At 36.4% G+C, this 18,525-nt stretch overlaps 1 protein-coding gene and 1 pseudogene across 4 annotated transcripts in view; one reads left to right on the top strand and one right to left on the bottom strand.

Moving 5' to 3' along the window:
- Positions 1 to 18,525, bottom strand: part of TMEM135 (transmembrane protein 135) — a 259,277-nt gene that overhangs the window by 218,974 nt on the left and 21,778 nt on the right. For all 4 annotated transcript variants that reach the window (XM_023209221.2, XM_023209222.2, XM_023209223.2 and 1 more), the window contains one exon: positions 4,609 to 4,642. In XM_023209221.2, coding sequence (XP_023064989.2) covers positions 4,609 to 4,642 — 34 coding nt within the window. The remainder of the gene's footprint in view (positions 1 to 4,608; positions 4,643 to 18,525) is intronic.
- Positions 5 to 3,917, top strand: LOC111540952 (annotated as a pseudogene).

Genomic DNA, 18,525 nt, shown 5'->3' with positions numbered 1-18,525 from the left:
GAAGATGGCTTTTAACAGTTCTGAAGGATCTAAAACTATGTACCTGCAGATATAAATAAGGATGAAGAATTTGTAGAAGAGTTTAACGGATTAAAAACTTTTGCTAGTTTTCCAAGCAGTAGTCCTGTTTCAGCATCAACACTGGCACAAGTAGGTTTTCTTTATATTGGTGAAGGTGATAACATGTGGTGCTTTAGTTGTCATGCAGAAGTAGATAGAAGGCAATATGGAGACTCAGTGGTTGGAAGACACAAGAAAGTATCCCAAACTGCAGATTACCGATGGCATTTATTTTTAAAATAGTGCCACACAACCTGCAAATCCTAGTATCCAAAATGGTCAGTACAAAGTTGAAAACTGGGAAACAGTAATCAATTTGCCTTAGGCAGGCCATCTGAGATTCATGCAGATTATCTTCTGATAACTGGACAGGCTTTAGATGTATCAGATACCATATACCCAAAAAACACACCATGTATAGTGAGGAAGCTCGATTATAGTCATTTCAGAACCAGCCAAACTATGCCCACTTAACCCCAAGAGAGTTAGTGCTGAACTCTACTACACAAGTATTGGTGACCAAGTGCAGTGCTTTTATTGTGGGAGAAAACTGAAAAATTGGGAACCTTATAGTGCTGGCTGGTGGCAGAAGAACATAGGCAACACTTTCTTAATTCCTTCTTTGTTTTGGGCAAGAATGTTAACATTTGAAGTGAATCTGATGTTGTGAGTTCTAATAGGAATTTCCCCAATTCAAAAAATCCTCTGAAGAAATCCATCCACGGCAGATTATGAAGCACGGATCATTACTTTGGGGATGTGGATGTACTCAGTTAACAAGCAGCAGTGTGCAGGAGCTGAATTTTATGCTTTAGGTAAAGGTGATAAAGTAAAATGCTTTTGCTGATGGAAACACATTGAATACCCCTGGGAACAACATGCTAAATGGTATCCAAGGTGTAAACATCTATTACAGGAGAAGAAACAAGAATATATAAGTAATATCCATTTAACCCATTCACTTGAGGAGTCACTGGTGAGAAGTGCTGAAAAAAATGTCATCACTGACTATAAGAATAGATTATACTATCTTTCAAAATCCTATAGTACAAGAATTTTGGTCTTAGGCCTATCCCTATACAAATGGGGTTCAGTTTTAAGGACATCAATAATGGAAGAAAAAACTCAAACTTATCTGGGAGCAACTAGAAGTCACCTGAGGTTCTGGTTGCAGATTCATTGAGTGCTCAGAAAGACACAAAATGAATCAACTCAGATTTCACTGCAAAAAGAGACGGGGTCTCATTATGTTACCCAGGTTGGTCTTGGGCTACTGCCCTCAAGCAATCCTCCCACCTCAGCCTCTCAAGTAGCTGGGACTACAGGCCCATACCACCACACCCAGCCTATACTGTAATTACTAATGAGCCAGAGGAAAGACTAGGTGGAGGACATTGAAGGAAGTATTATTGAAAGAAAAAAGGGGAGAAGAAGTAATGGAGCTCTAGATCCAGAGTCTGCCAGTAATAAAACAGAACTGATTCCAAGACCTCTAAATTACTAAGAAATTATACACAAAATGAGAAATATATCAAACACAGAATTGGGCCTAGGCTGTAAGAAGAAAATGAGAGACAAATAATAAGAACCTGTAGCGTGAGGGTTTCGGAAAAGTATTATATAGGAACTGAAAAGGAAGTCTAGCCATATATAATTTGGCTTTTGAGGAATAAAGTTTACTTTGACATTCAAATATTCCAAGTAGTCTCTAACAGAAGCTGGTGACACCAAACCAATCAAAGTTTCATGACCAATTAAAAACTCAAGAGTCCATTATTTTAGAAATAAATGCAAAATCATGATGGAAATTCCTTGTATAAAATCAGTATTGTCTTAGTAATTTTTTCAAAAGAAAATTATAAAATCATATGAAGAAATGAATGGAGTTTATAACCAATATATGATGGAAAAAAGTTTTGTGGAGGTAGGTTAGATGATTACTTAACATTTAATTAACATAAAATCTAGATTTTATGTTATCTTTTTATGTCATCTTTTTAAAAGTAAAATATCATCACTCAAACTGAATTTTTACTGGACAGGTTCAGCATGAAAAACAAGTAAATTGGCCGGGTGCTGTGGCTAACACCCATAATAACAGCACTTTGGGAGGCTGAGGCAGGCAGATCACGAGGTCAAGAGTTCAAGACCAGCCTGAACAACATGGTGAAACCCCGTCTCTACTAAAAATAAAAAAAAAATTAGCCAGGCTTGATTGTGCACACCTGTAATCCCAGCTACTCAGGAGGCTGAGGCAGGAGAATCACTTGAACCCAGGAGGCAGTGGTTGCAGTGACTTGATACCACACCACTGCACTCCAGCCCAGGTTAAAGAGCGAGACTCCATCTCAAAAAAAAAATAATAATAATAAATAAAAACAACAAGCAAATTGGCTGGGCACAGTGGCTCTTGCCTATAATCACGGCACTTTGGGAGGCCAAGGCAAAAGGATCACTTGAGCCCAAGAGTCTGAGACCAGCATAGGCAACATAGTGAGATCCCATCTCTACAAAAATAAAACGTAAAAAAAAGAATAGCTGGACATTGTGGTATATGCCTGTGGTCCCAGCTACTTGGGAGACTGAGGTGGGAGGATTGCTTGAGCCCAGGAGTTTGAGCTGTGATCACATCACTTTACTCCAGCCTGGGCAACAAAATGAGACCAAAAAATTAAAATAAATAAAATAAAATAAATGGAAACAGGTAAATAGATGAGCTAACTTGAAAACAAATCTGAAAAGATAACCAGAATTCAGCACAAAGTGATGAAAAATTAGGAAAATGTTAAAGAGCGATTAAGAAAACATGAAGAGGCACATAAGAATGTTTAACACGCATCTCAAAGGAGTTCCAAAACAATAGAATATAAAGAATGGGAAGAAGCAAGATTCAAAGAGGGGATGGATAAGAATTTAATTCCAGAACTAACCATTAATTCTTAGACTACAAAAGCTGAGTTCTGATCAAACTAAATAAAAATAAAACTATATCATAGTAAACCCAATATGCCAAAAATAAATTCTTCAAAAGTAAATTTTTTTAAAAAATTGAGAAAGAGAGATTACCTAAAAAGTAAAACCAGACTGACAACAGACTACGAAAAGTATCTATAGAGAACAAAGATAAAGGATTATCTTCAAATCATTGTCAATCTAGAATTCTACACCCAGCAAGATTGTTATTACAACAAATATTTATCAAATCTCACTACATAACAGACTCTATTTAGAAGTTCAAGAGCTTACATTCTAGTAAGAATTCTTTCAAGGAGAATAATGCCTTGAAAAAAAAGAAATCCTGCTCTCCTGCTCTCCTGCTCTCCTGCTGTCCTGAAATTTCCATTTCGTTACAATTAAAAGAGCTTAGAACTCCTAATTTTCTGGAGTATTTCAAAATAAATTTACTTGATGGCATACCCTAGGCTTTCTTAATTGGTGGTCCATGAACACCCTGAAATGAAAATTTGTGTATCATTCCTTACATGAGCAGTTTTCTGTACAGAATGTCCATATATGTCATCAGATTCATAGAGAGGTCTATGACTCAAAAGGAGTTATACCTACTTTTCTCTGACCCAACCCCACACACCCAGAATAGTTTGGTGCTATATGATTTCCACAGGAACCTATAAATCATCTTTCAGTCCTTTTCATACATTATTATTTCTGCTGTGTCTTCTCCCACTAGAGAGTAAAACTCCATGAATGCAAAAGCTATCTCTTGTTTACCAGCATCTAGCACAGAAACACAAAAGTACAGAGCAAAAAGTATATATTTTATAACTAAAATGAATTGCTAAATGTACCTCTGAAATATACTCCCTTGTTACAGAATTCAAGAACTAAACCTTAGGTAAATAAATAATTATTAATCTTTCCTAGTTAAATTTTTTAATGTTGCCTATCAAGTCTATTAAATAACCTGAAAAGATTTTAATGTAAATGTTTTTAAAATATTAACTTGGCAATAAAAATTATATAACCTTGATTATATATTTACTTTAAAGAATATCAAACAACATAACATTAACTTCATTTCTGTAAATTTAAAAATTTGGAAGTCTAGCTAATTATATTATTAAATGCACTGAGTGTTTGGAGATAGTACCAATGTTGTTTTACTGTCCAAGAAGAACATGCATCATAAAAACCCATCCTTATATCGTTTTTCCCATAAGAAATCACAACAGAGGCAGAATATGAAATTACATATATAAACAGATATAAAGAGATAGATATATACATATAGAATTATAGCCTATCAAAGATGAAGATGTAAACTTTAAAAAAAAAAAAGGCAATGAGGAGCACAAGACAGTGATTTCCTTCTAAAATACGTGAAATTCAATCCTGTATGACAGGAACAAACCAGATGGGATCAAGGCTTTTTTGAACATTTAAGTCTATCCATTAACACAGAGAAGATTATTCTCAGATACAAGTGGCTTTCCTCTTTTACTTTTTTTAAGAAAACATGATTTTAAGAAAACATGATTTTAAAAAGATACAGCTTATGGAAGACATCAAAGGTTAAAACAAAATACTTACCAAGTTGGCCATATAGATTGTGAGCAGCCCTCTCCTGCAAATAATTTTAAAAGGAAGATATTAAACTTCAATTTGACTTAATAATCACTTTATCATTTATTGGAAGTCTATAAAAAGAATTCTCAGAAATTGAGAAACATACTGGTATCTTAGAAAAAGGGGTAAATTATGCTGAACTAATTTTTCTGTGACCTAAATTTAGCTGCATCTAAAAAAATTCCATAAAATCACTTGTTTTGTGGTCATTAAATATTCTTAGGAGTCATTAATTAAATATTTAAAATTACTGTTTCCCATTGTTATTTGTTATTGGCAAGAGTGGTATAATTTCTTACTTGTCTATGCTAGCTAAATCTAAATTTTGTAATAAATAATTCTAATTCATCTTGCCAAAAAGAACAATTCTGACCAAATAAAAATGTATCAAAAAATAAATAAATAAAACAAGCCTTCTATCTGTTTCACACACAATATAATTGTTTGTTTCATTAAATAATATTACAAATCATACTAAATCACATTGGCTTTAATTTCATTTTAAATGAAAAGTCAGGCACTAAGGGAACTTTCTAATGCCAAAGGACAAACAAAAGTTCTATAAACACTTTACACAAAAATTGCATATTTACCAAACTTATTTAATAAAAATTCAGGTAGAAAGTCAAACATAAGAACTTTTTTCTGCCCTTAATCAGTCTACTTGGCTTATACTGCACATGAGAAATGAATGAAGCACATTCTATTCTCTAGGAAATGTCTTCAATAGGTTTTAAGAATTCAAGGGCAGAGTTCAACCTCTGAAAACTACAAAAACTTATTTTAGCTTCCGTTATGAACATTTTCAATACTCAAAGAGAATGAAATATATATAAAAAGTACCAATGTCAAACCACTTTCATTTAAATATTCTGAATCTTCATATTGATATTGTCAATGGAATCTTCTTGATGCCCGATTCATACACAATGCTGAATATTCATTATTTTAAATGGTTTAGTAAGATTTTTAATATTCCTAAAGCTACATGCAGGCAGTATGATTTAACTAAACAGTGCTAAAGTAAAGTTAGGTACTCTGGGACTCTGTAATTTTGTCACTAAAATTAGGGAACATTTGAGGGACTAGTTATCTACTTATTAAATCTACTTTTTTAACATAAAAATTATTAAAGAAAAAATTTACATTATCACCAATATATAAAATATAACACTGTACCTACTCTGGTTGAAAGGGGAAGAGGATATAGGACCCACAGTGCCACACACCCAGTGCCATACACTCCTAACAATCCCTCCTCAGCAGATCCTAATGCATTTCAGCAGAACAAGAGAACCCAATTGCCCTTACAAAAAGAATTTTTAAAAATCACTGGTAAAGGTGATAGGATGATCTATGCTGCAAACCAACATGGCAGAAACCTGCACATTCTACACATGTACTCCTGAACTTAAAAGTTAGGAAAAGAATATAATAATAAAATCACTTATAAGAGTATCTATAATGTTTTTTAACATCCTTTGTTCTATGATTTTTACATATGGATTGAAAGTGTTCTTACTAGTTCTCATCATTCTTGTTAGTTCCTACCAAATTCTAAATCAAAAATACTCTTATATTGTTTATTTTAAATAAGCTATACCAAGAAAAATTAGGGTAACATTAACATCCAAGAGTCCCACATACACTAAAGAAAGAAAAGTTAAGTGCTTCTCAAGAGATACCCATTTTTACCAAAAGCTGGTTACATATGAAGAAAATATATATATATTACAAATTCCAAAATAAAAATATTTCTTTACTTTCTGTGACAGAGCCTGACAATTTTTTTTCTTTTTCGTTTTTGTTTGTTTGTTTGCTTGTTTTTGAATAGGATCTCACTCTGTCACCCAGGCTGGAGTGCAGTAGTACAATCACAGCTCACTGCAGTCTCGAACTCCTGGGCTCAAGTGATCTTACTGCCTCAGTTTCCCAAACAGTTGAAACTACAGGCGCACACCACCATGCCCACTAATTTTTTGATTTTCTGTAGAGACCCAGTCTCTCTATATTGTCCTAGCTGGTTCGAGTTTCTGGATTTAAGCAATCCTCCTGCCCTCGCCCCTCAAATTGCTGAGATTACAGGCATGAGCTACCACAACCCGCTGATAAATGTATTTCAAGGTGAAATGAGCTAAAGCTGAGTATCCCTTATCCAAAATGCTTGAGACTAGAAGTGTTCCCAATTTTTGATTTTTTTTGTATTTTGTAGTATTTGCATATACATAATGAAATAATTTGGGGATGAGACCCAAGTCCAAAATTAATTTATGTTTCATATACACTTACACTTGGCAAAAACTGCAATTACTTTTGCACCAACCTAAATACATACAATTTAATGTAATTTTATACAACATTTTTAATAATTTTGTGCCCGAAATAAAGTTTGTGTTCAGTACTTAAATGTGAAATTTTCCACTTATGGCATCATGCTGGTGCTCAATCATAATTAAGGTTATTATGTTGTTATTGTAAACCGCAGAAATAAACAAATCTCTTTGTCAATTGTGTTTCTGACTGGAACTACCCTGGACATTTTGTCATTCACAGACAATTGTCTTGATCCTCCTCCAAAAATGGTTTGTAATCAGCTACAGGACTTTGACAGGTGCTCTTAAATGCAAGTTTCTGATATCTTTGGAGATTGTGACATTGGAATACAGGAAAATCATTCAGGACTCATGAAGAGCTGAAATGTTCATGAATATCAAGCAGGACAAGAGTTCACTGAATGGACTGAACTAATAGAAAACTTAAATAATCTTTTTAACTTTTTGCTTAAAACATTGCTGATCCTTGTTTTATTTTTCAGAGTCATGGAAATTTTTCTTTTAAGCTATCTATAGTTTTCAACAATTGAGTAAGGTATACTCCTATGAACAAAGTTTGGAAAATATTTGTTTCTTTCTGCTTGGTTTCTCCAGAATTTGGAAACTTTGTGAGTATTCTTAACATAGGGCAATATAGTTATTTGCATCACTGCAGTAAGAATCCATTTTCTTTTGCAACAGGACACAACTGGAGAGACTGGTTGTTTTACCAGGGCTTTGACTGGAAGGGTGTGCTTCCCTTTAAGGAATTAAGCTTGACTTGCAGAGCCAATAAAAGCCCCTTGGGAAAACTGGCCTCATACCCTGTCTACACAGTTCCTGTACAGGGTTCCTAACTTGTGGTGAGTAAAGAATGTCACTTTCTATCAGGTCTAGGAGCCCCGAGTTATCTTGACACCTCAAGAAGAGAGGAATTTACCGAATTCACAGGTATTTGAGGGTATAAACCCATGGCTGGGCTCAGCTATTTAAAAAGTCTTATCTGAGCCAGGTGCGGTGGTTCACGCCTGTAATCCCAACACTTTGGGAGGCCAAGGAGGGCGGATCACCTGGAATTGGGAGTTTGAGACCAGCCTGACCAACATGAAAAAACCCTGTCTCTACTAAAAATACAAAAAATTAGCCAGGCGTGGTGGTGCATGCCTGTAATCCCAGCTACTCAGGAGGCTGAGGCAGGAGAATCGCTTGAACCCAGGAGGCAGAGGTTGCAGTGAGCCGAGATCGTGCCATTGCACTTGAGCCTAACCAACAAGAGCAAAACTCCATCTAAAAAAAAAAAAGACAGTCTTATCTGAGATTCCATATGGAATAGAGTTCCATACAGAGCCAAGTTTAAAGGCCTATGTGAAAATAATTATTTTTGGTGCACTTTATGCAAATGATTAAGCCAAGTATAAGACTAAAGTTTATTTTGCAAATAACTCGGTCCTATCATGACTTGTTTGTCACAAAATGAGGACTGGAAACACAGAAAACAGTTTCAAAACTTATCATACAGTTGTCATTAAATTCTCATCTCATTAGTTGCTTTTAAGTTTTGTTTGCATTTTAGATTAACTCTGCCTATTCCTGAGAACCAACCAGTGATCTCTGGCTGCAGCTAAGAAAGAAAAGGGATGAGTAACGTAAAACTCTGGATCAATATTCTAATTCTGGGCAATTATCCTGCAAATCCTGCCAGGTGGTGAGAACAGGGTGCCCATAACCTGAAGGTTTTGGGGGCTTTTTTTTGCTTTTTTTTTGAAAATAAGACCAAAGGAGCTAACCAAACCAAGCCACATGCACCCAAGTCTTAGCAGGCATAACTATAGCCACCAGTTATCTGGGCATGTTAGCAGCCTCAGAGTTTTTCAGCTGTTCTTACCCCCATGTTTTGTTTTGATACATATCTTCTAATAACCTGGCTTGTCTCTTCTCATCTTCAGGCCATCAAACTCCAAATAGTTATGCAACTGGAGTCTCGAATGATGGCTCCCTTTTACTGGGGACTCTTAGGCATCTAAGAGAGATCTGACTGCCATTTTCCCAAAACAGCACCCCATCAGCAGAAAGCAGTTAAGACTGGACATCATCCTTAACCTAATGGCAATTAGATGTACCTCTTCAGAAGGGGAAATTGATAGCAGCAGGAGGCAGTCAAATGCCTAGGCAGATAGGGGTGGGTCCCTGGTGAAATCCTACCTCCAAGCCGAAGAAAGTTTAAAGCCTGAAAGCCAAGCTACAAGTCAAATCCACAGACCAGATTAAGAACTTGCCTTCCTGTTTGGAACATTTTTCTCCAACTAATCCCCACCCTCCACCTATTTTACATATACATACCCTTTACTAATTGGTTTTCTACACCGTAGTGCCCACCTTTGAGCAGAGTCTTCGTTTTAAACTTTTTTGCATACTCACAAACCAATTAGCAAGCACTTCCCTATTCTGAGGCCATAAAAGCCCCAGACACAGGCACACTGAGAGGGAAAAAAACACCAAACTGCAGGGGTCGGGGACCATCCCTACGTCCCCTCTCCACTGAGCTGTTCTACCGCTCAATAAAACTCTTCTCTGCCCTCCTCACCCTTCAAACTGTCAGTGTATCCTAATTCTTCTTGGACATGGGACAAGAGCCTGGGAACTGCCAAACGTGGGTACAAGCCATAACACAGGCAGGCCAAGTAGAGGGGCTGCCTTCAGTGGAAGGCCTGGGGCTAAGCAAGGCCTGGGTGCAGGGCCGGGGGACATCACCAGTCATGGAGGTCTCCAGTTGGCAAAGTGGACAAGAAAAATCCTGCATCAATACCTCACACCTAAGGCATACGAGGCACTAAACAAATGATTATGGAATTACTAGACACAGTCAACAAGGTATTCCTAAGAACACATCCTTATAGAAAAAAAGTGTATTATAGACATATAATCCCCAAAGATAACCACTAGAACAAGGGAGGGCCAATTAATGATGCCAATTTATTAGCAAAGAAGTGATCAGACCTCCTTAAAGTTGCATAAAACTTACCAATCTATAAGGTACAATCGATAATTATGAAATCAAATTTTACCCACCCAATAGTACCATGAAGTGAAAGGCAGATACCATTATCCTTACTCTATTGAAGACCAAGAATCAGAGAAGTGAAGTGCTTTCCTTAAAAAGGCAAAAATAACAAAAAGACAAGCTAGAATTCATAGTCAGTTCATCTGACTCCAGTTTCAGGCTCTGTCCAATGCATTACTTCTACAGAATATCTTTGCACTACTAAATTGTCTTTCTCGTTGTTGTTTGTTTTTGAGACAATCTTGCTCTGTCGCCCAGGCTGGAGTGCAGTGGTGCAATCTTGGCTCACTGAAACTTCCACTTTCCAGGCTCAAGGGATCCTCCCACCCCAGCCTCCCAAGTAGCTGGCACCACAGGTACACACCACCACACCCAGCTAATTTTTTGTATTTTGGGTAGAGCAAGCCATGTTGGCCAGGCTGGTCTCGAAATCCTGAGCTCAAGTGATCTGCCCACCTCGGCCTCCCAAAGTGCTGGAATAACAGGCATGAGCCACTGCACCTGGCCCTAAATTATCTTTAAGTTCTGTAATTCACTTGCTTGTTTAACATGGCATCCTAACAGGCTTCTATTCTTTGAGGAAGACTAAAGCCTTCACATACTGTTACTATTATGAAAAAGCAGAGAATGTAGTGCTATTAGATTAAGTCCTATTCTGTTCTCAAAATTTCAATTTATCTTTCCCTAAATCACCTCCTTAATAGCTTCTGCTGAATTCACACCCAGAGAGAATATTATCTCTGAAGGGTATGGTATGTTGGATTATAGGGCCACACTCTTTGATAGGATTTCTTTCATGCAACGTCTTCATCCTCTGTTCCAATGTCAACTTTATAACTGTATGATATCAGAACAATAATTTATCACTTCTTCAGTTACGTTAAGCACTAAGAAAAACTGAGACGTTAGTTAAATGACATTTTATTGTTTTACACTTGACTATATTTAGCCTAATTCTGAAGACAAATAGGCCACTCCCTTACTGGTGACTAAATCCTCTCTGGAAACCAAGTTACCTATTAAACCATGGCTAACACAGTGATGGAGAGGGGGAGGTGCCCGTTAAAACAGATGATGGCATAGGCCTAAAAGGGAGAAGCTGGGGCCAAGAAGCACAATGGGTAACTTGTTAAACTTCCCAGGAGATTCTGATACCCATATCCTACATTCCCATTCTACTGAGAGTCACTAGATTAGAAGGCTGGGAAAGCTCAGCAAATAAGCAGTCCAATATTCCTTTACACCACATAAGCTTTTCTCATTGTTTCCTTCTTTTATTTATCTATTTATTTTTGTTGGAGAAGGGGTTGAATGTCTCAAAGTTGCAGCATACGAAATTTAAATGGGTGTGTACCTCCAGGAGTGTTATCAAAAAAAAGTATTAAGAACCATTGCAGCCAGGCACAGTGCCTCACACCTGTAATCCCAGCACTTTGTGAAGCCAAGTTAGGAGGATCACTTAAGCCCATGAGTTTGAGATAGCTTGGTCAACACAGTGAGATCTCGTCTCCACCAAAAATAAGACTGACATGGTCATGGTGGCACATGCCTGTGGTCCCAGCTACTCGGGAGACTGAGGCAGGAGGATCACCTGAGCCCAAGAGATCGAGGCTGCAGTGAGCTATGATTGTACCACTGTACTCTAGCCTAGATGATTGGTGAAACTCTGTCTTAAAAAAAAAAAAAAAAAGAACCACTGCTACAGAAACTGTGTAGTCAGAGTATCATCATTTTTATAGGAAAACATTAAATAAAATAAATAAATGTTCTGTAACATCTTAGTAGATTAAAAAGTATTCATACATCCTGCTTAAATTCTAAGCATTATTATCATCTAACAGCATTATCATTTCTAATTAGATGCATAATCAATAATGGGTTTTTTCCCAGAAACTTTGGTGTATGTATTATTTAGCTAACCTCAAAGTTTTGAATGATACTACATATCACACTTCACAACAGGCCACTGGGAAATACAGTAGGAACAATGCAACTTCTAAATTCTAAATATGTATATATCCTATATATGCATATGAAATATACATATAAAAATAATTATATGTTCTATAAATAAGGAGATATTAGAAATAAAAAAAAGTGAAAATTCCTAAACATTGTAATGGCTTATTAAGAAATGCTATTTAATCACTTGGAAGGTCTTTCAAGGTATAATGGGTTTTTAACTGTCAGAATGTTTTAGAAGGTATAAAAATACTTCCTTAAAGCATAGGAATTAATAGAACAAATTTCTAATCTAGAGCAAGAGTCTATGATCATGTTGTATCTTACACAGTACATAAAGAGTAAACTTTACAGAAGGCAACAAAGTGTTTAATCTTCTGGTGAAGTTAACATGCCAGTGAAACCTGAAGATACCAAGAACTTATAGACCAAATTTATGGGTATTCTTTTATTTGTATATTATATAGATCATTCATTCTGGTCATACCTGGTTTGGAGTTTCATAAGTACTATAGTGCAATTTAATACACAACAAATGAGTATGCTTGCAATAAATACGCAATTGTTGATACCTTAATCCATGTTCATGTTTGAGCACACTGCAATTCTTAGCTAATACTAAATATCAAAGCAAATTCCACAGCAATTCTACAAAACAAAATCCATCAGAACAACTTCTTTCTAAACCACAAACAAAGCACTTCCTAGAAAAAGAAAAAGAAGACTAGTTCTTAACAGCCCTCCTACAGATAAACTAGACGTTACCAATGCTTCCTACTGAGTTTCTATGATCAGAGTCCTTTGCGGCACAAATTTTTTAAGCAACCCTGGAAACAACTTCAAAGCTTTCTCAGAACCTCACAATGATGCGATTAAGATGTAAGTAAGCTGCCCTCTTACTAGGTGTCACAAACCAGCAAGCAAAGCAAGCTTAATACTACTAGAAAGGGAGGGGGTAATTGATGGATGGATTAGAGAGAAGGAAAAAAGAGGAAGAAAGAAACTTAAACCAATACAGATGAAGTTATTTACAGAGAGACAGATCTTTATCTATGTATTTATATTTATATCCAGATAGAAAGAGAAATAAGTGCATATTGTATGTTCTCACCTCATTAAATACTTTTTGAAAAACTGATTATACAACCGAGTGCAAAATCTCAGAATAAAGATTGCATTACTAAAGCTTTAGAGATTTAAAACTTAGGACTACCAATATTTGCTATTTTGTAAAAAGAAACTGCTAGTCATCACAATATGTTTCTTCTACCTTTTCTAGTACATTGCTGACATTAAATTTAAAGACTGAACTGTATACATTTCAGCTGACAACCGGTTCCTTAAATGCTTCTAAACGTTCAATCTTAGACCTCCTCTCATACTGGGCTTTCACACATGAATCTACTTCCACAATTTCAACAACCACCTATTAGAGGAAAACTTCCATTTTTCTCTAACTACCTTCTTTCCCTTGAACATAGACTCACATTTCTAGCTGCCTACTGGCTATTTCCACCAGCATATCATTGATTTTCTCAGTGAATTAAAGGCATAATTATAAATTCTTTTTCCTTACCAAACAAGAACAACAATACTAATATGCTTGATGTTTGGACTAGATGTCATAATTTTAAAATATGCACAACTTCAATTCTTGCAAATTACTTATAAGCTTTTAATGGATCTTGATATTTAATGAAATCTTACATAAATTCGTGGTAAGTAAAGAATACTTTTTCAGAGCAAATTAAGCTACTAAAGTAACTCACAAATTCCAAATAACGCACAGACACATTTACTTAAAACAAGACACACTATAAGGCAACTTGTCAAGAGATAAAGCAAAACAATTTGCTTTTCTCTGTTTTAAAGTTTAACTCCAAAGGGAAAAAAAAAATACAAAACCTGATTTTTTTTCTTAAAGTCACTAAGCTTGTGAACAACACTAAAAAACAAAATTAAAGTTTTTAATTAAACCCAACCAGGAATTGTGATTGATATGCATAGACATACACAACTCTCAACAGAAAGAACTACAGAGCTATTTCCCAGTATTGTTAATTGCATCACCTAATAAACAAAAGAACTAAATCAACACGTACGCAAAGAATTCAATAATGTAACAATCAGATCAAGGGAAGGATCAATTTTTTTTCAGCAACTGTGTGATAACAGTTATAAAGAAGTTAAACAAAGCTAGACTTAAATTTCTCAAGTCTTTAAAACAATAAAAACACTTCAGCTAATATTTAGAATTAGGTCATAATCTGTAATACCTAAAAATTGTCTTTGAACAACCAGTGTCTAAGAATGAAACAGTAGTGCAAAAGCTCATTTACAGGAAATAAAAACAGAAAGATTAAAAAAAAAAAAAAACCCTCACTTATCAAAAGTGAAAATAAAACAGAAAACATACTAGGAACCCAAATCCATGTTATCACCTCACATCCAGGAAACCTCTCTTTATGCCCTAAGAAGTTACTGCTCTTAATATCAGTAACTCTTTTACTTTGGTTTTACCGTATTTGAACTAATGTTAGTGTTCAAAGAAAGAGAAAAAACCAACCAACAAAAAACAAACCCAATAGTAAGCAGTCCTAAGGTGGACCTAGACAGACTGCCACATTTTGAGAGATAGTAAAATAGTAACATTAAGAAACTTCAAAGATGTATATTATAGTCCACAGAGCAAGCACTGAAATACCAAAAAAAAAAAAAAAAAAAAATTAAAGGGGAATTCTAAAAACAAAAAAAACAAAATCAAATAATGCAAAGGAAGAAGGAACAGACAAATGAAAAGCAGAAAACAAATAATAAAACGGCACGCTCAACCTAGCCTTACAAATAAATAATAAATGCCTCAAATGTTAATGAACTAAATAATCTAATTTAAAGGCTAACACTAGCAGAATAGATTTTAAAAAATAAGACCCCACTATATGTTATCTGCTAAAAAAAAAAAAAAAAAAAAAAACTTTAAATATAGAGACACTGATGTTTGAAATTAATTAGAAAGATATACACTATGCAAACTGTAATAGACAATTCCAGAATCACAGTTGGCGATTTTATACTTTTCTCTCAGCAAATGATAAAACTAGACTAAGCAAATTAGTAAAGGTATAGATCAGTAATTCTCAACAAGGAGACATTTGTCCCATGGGGACATGTAGCACTGCCTGGAGGAATTTTCGGTTATCTCAACTTGATGGGGGAGGGGAAGGCAGTGCTAATGGCATGTATAGGTACACTGCACAAGAGAGCCCTCCCAGTCAAGTATTATCTGGCCCAAAACATGTCAAATAGTGCCAAAGTTGAGAAACCCAGCTGCAGACAACACTATCAATGACCTTGTCCTTGTTGATATCAAAAAAAAAAAAAAAAAAAAAAACCACTACAAAGAAGCTAAAAAAGAAAGATCAGCCAGGCCTAGTGGCTCAACGCCTACAATCTCAGCACATTGGGAGGACGAGCAGGGTAGATCACGAGTACAGGAGCTCGAGACCAGCCTGGCCAATATGGTGAAACCCCGTCTCCACTAAAAATACAAAAATCAGCCAGGCAAGGTGGTGCGCACCTGTAGTCCCACCTAATTGGAAGGCTGAGGCAGGAGAATCACTTGAACCCACGAGGCAGAGGTTGCAGTAAGCCGAGATCATGCCACTGCACTCCAGCCTAGGCGACAGAGTGAGACTCTGTCTCAAAAAAAAAAAAAAGAAAAAAGAAAAAATATCACATGATCTTATCGATAGATGCAGAAAAGACATACAACAAAATATTACATCCATTCATGATAAAGGTTCACAGCAAACTAGAAATGAATGTAAACATCCTAAACCTAACAAAGAGCATCTGAAAAACCACCCCACAGCTAACAACACACTTAATGATGAAAAAGTTAATGCCTCCCCCTAAGAGTAAATACCAGATACAAGCAGAATAAAGGACATACAGATTGGAAAACAAAGAAAACCATCCCTATTTACACACAACATAATTGTCTATACAGAAAATCTCAAGGAATGTACCAAAAACTCTTAAAACTAATAAATTCAGCAAGGTCACAGAAGTCAAGATAAAACACAAAAACACTATTATATGTCATAGCAACAAATGTGGAAAATGAAATTTAAAACTTAATACTCTCTACTTCACATTATATACAAAAATTAATTCAAAATGGATGAAAGACTTAAATGTAAGAACTAAAACTATACAACTTTTAAAAGAAAACATGGCCAAGCACAGTGGCTCATGCCTGTAATCCCAGAATTTTGGGAGACCGAGGTGGGTGGATCACCTGAGGTCAGGAGTTCAAGACCAGCCTGGTCAGCATGGTGAAACCCCATCAATACTAGAAATACAAAAATTGGCTGGGTGTGGTGGCATGCACCTGTAGTTCCAGCTACCTGGAGGCTGAGACAGAGAAGTGGAGGTTGCAGTGAGCGAAGATCGTGCCACTGCACTCCAGTGAGTGTGAGATGGAGCAAGACTCCATCTCACATCACTGCATTCTAGCCTGGGTGACAAAGCAAGACCCTATCTCAAGAAAAAAGTACTTTTAGAAAAAGGAAAAGAAAGAAATATATCAACACACATCAACATTGACTAGATTCTGGTTCAAAAAAATACTATTAAAAGCCATTTTAGGACAATATGAACTGGATGGTATGAAAAACTATTTGCTAATTGTCTTGTGTGTGATAACAGTATTGTAATTCTATAGAAAAATATCCTTATTTTAAGAGATGCATGCTGAAGTACTCAGGAGTAAAGTGGCATGATGTCTATAACATGTTTCCATATGGCTCACACACGTAGAAGAAACATATATTCACATATATTCACATACAAATAAAGTAAAATGGCAAAATATTAACACCATTGACTCTAGTTGATTATTACAAAGGTGTTCAACAGTTTGTATTGAAAAGTAGGTACATAACTGCAAAAATACTATCTTATTGAGTGCTAAATATGAGTAAATAATAGCTATGCTGATTTAGAGAATCTTTAATGTAACTGACATATTTCAAAAATATCTTTTCAAAACCAATATACACAGTTTTTATTGATTAGGAAGTTACCATCACCAGAATAACTCTCTCATTACTTACAGGCAAAAAAAACAAAAATAATACTTAATACATATATAACTCTTACTATGTGTCAGGCACTGTTCTAAGCATTTTAACATATATTAATTCACTTAATTATCTAAACAACCCTACAGGCTAGGCACTGTGGCTCATGCCTGTAATCCCAAAACTTTGGGAAGCCAAGGCAGGCAGATCACCTGAGGTCGGGAGTTTGAGACCAGCCTGGCCAACATGGCAAAACCCCATCTCTACTAAAAATACAAAAATTAGCCAGGTATGGTGGTTCACGCCTGTGGTTCCAGCCACTTGGGAGGATGAGGCAGGAAAATTGTTTGAACCCAGGAAGCAGAGGTTGCAATAAGCCAGGATCAAGCCACTACACTCCAGCCTGGGTGATGGAGTAAGACTCTGTCTCAAAAAACAAAATAAGCCTGGGCACAGTAGCTCACGTCTATAATCCCAGCACTTTGGAAGGCCAAAGCAGGCAGATCTCTTGAGTCTGAGAGTTCAAGACCAGGCTGGCCAGCATGGTGAAACCCCATTTTTACTAAAAATACAAAAATTAGCCAGGCATGGTGGCAGGCACCTGTAATCCCAGCTACTTGGGAAGCTGAGGCAGGAGAATCGCTTGAACCTGGGAGGCAGAGGTTGCAGTGAGCTGAGATCGCACCATTGCACTCCAGTCTGGGCCACAGAATGAAACTCGTCTCAAAAAAATAAAATAAAGTAACAATCCTACAAATAGATTATCACCATTTTCATTTTGCAAGTAATGAATATCACACAGTAAGTGGCAGAGCTGGGCTCCTAAGCCAGATAGCACAGCTCCAAAATCCATGCTTCAACAATCATGCTGTACTCTCTTTTCAGGTGGAGTAACCTATGCTTCTGGAATTACTGACTTGATTTTGCTGAGGTTACAACATCCACCAATCCTTTGATTTTAGTCATTCTAATAATCCAAAAGGATAAGTATTATAGTCACTGATATAATCCAACAGAGAACCACAAAAATTTAGATACTATGACACTTACAAAAATATATTAACAGTGGCTTCATGGGCCAGGTGCAGTGGCTCACGCCTGTAATCCCAGCACTTTGGGAGGCCGAGGGGGGTGGATCACGAGGTCAGGAGATCAAGACCATACTGGCCAACAAGTGAAACCCCATCTCTACTAAAAATACAAAAATTAGCTGGGCGTGGTGGCACATGCCTGAAGTCCCAGCTACTCGGGAGCCTGAAGCAGGAGAATTGCTTAACCAGGGAGTAGGTGCAGTGAGCTGAGATCGCACCACTGCACTCCAGCCTAGCAACAGAGTGAGACTCCATCTCAAAAAAAAAAAGAGGGGCTTCATGGCCCAGTGCAGTGGCTCATGCCTGTAATCCCAGCACTTTGGGAGGCCGAGGTGGGTGGATCACTTGAAGCCAGGAGTTCGAGACCAGCC

This window comes from Piliocolobus tephrosceles, chromosome 13, assembly GCF_002776525.5.
Source record: "Piliocolobus tephrosceles isolate RC106 chromosome 13, ASM277652v3, whole genome shotgun sequence".
Lineage (NCBI taxonomy): Eukaryota > Metazoa > Chordata > Mammalia > Primates > Cercopithecidae > Piliocolobus > Piliocolobus tephrosceles.
This window is presented reverse-complemented; position numbering and strand designations above follow the sequence as displayed.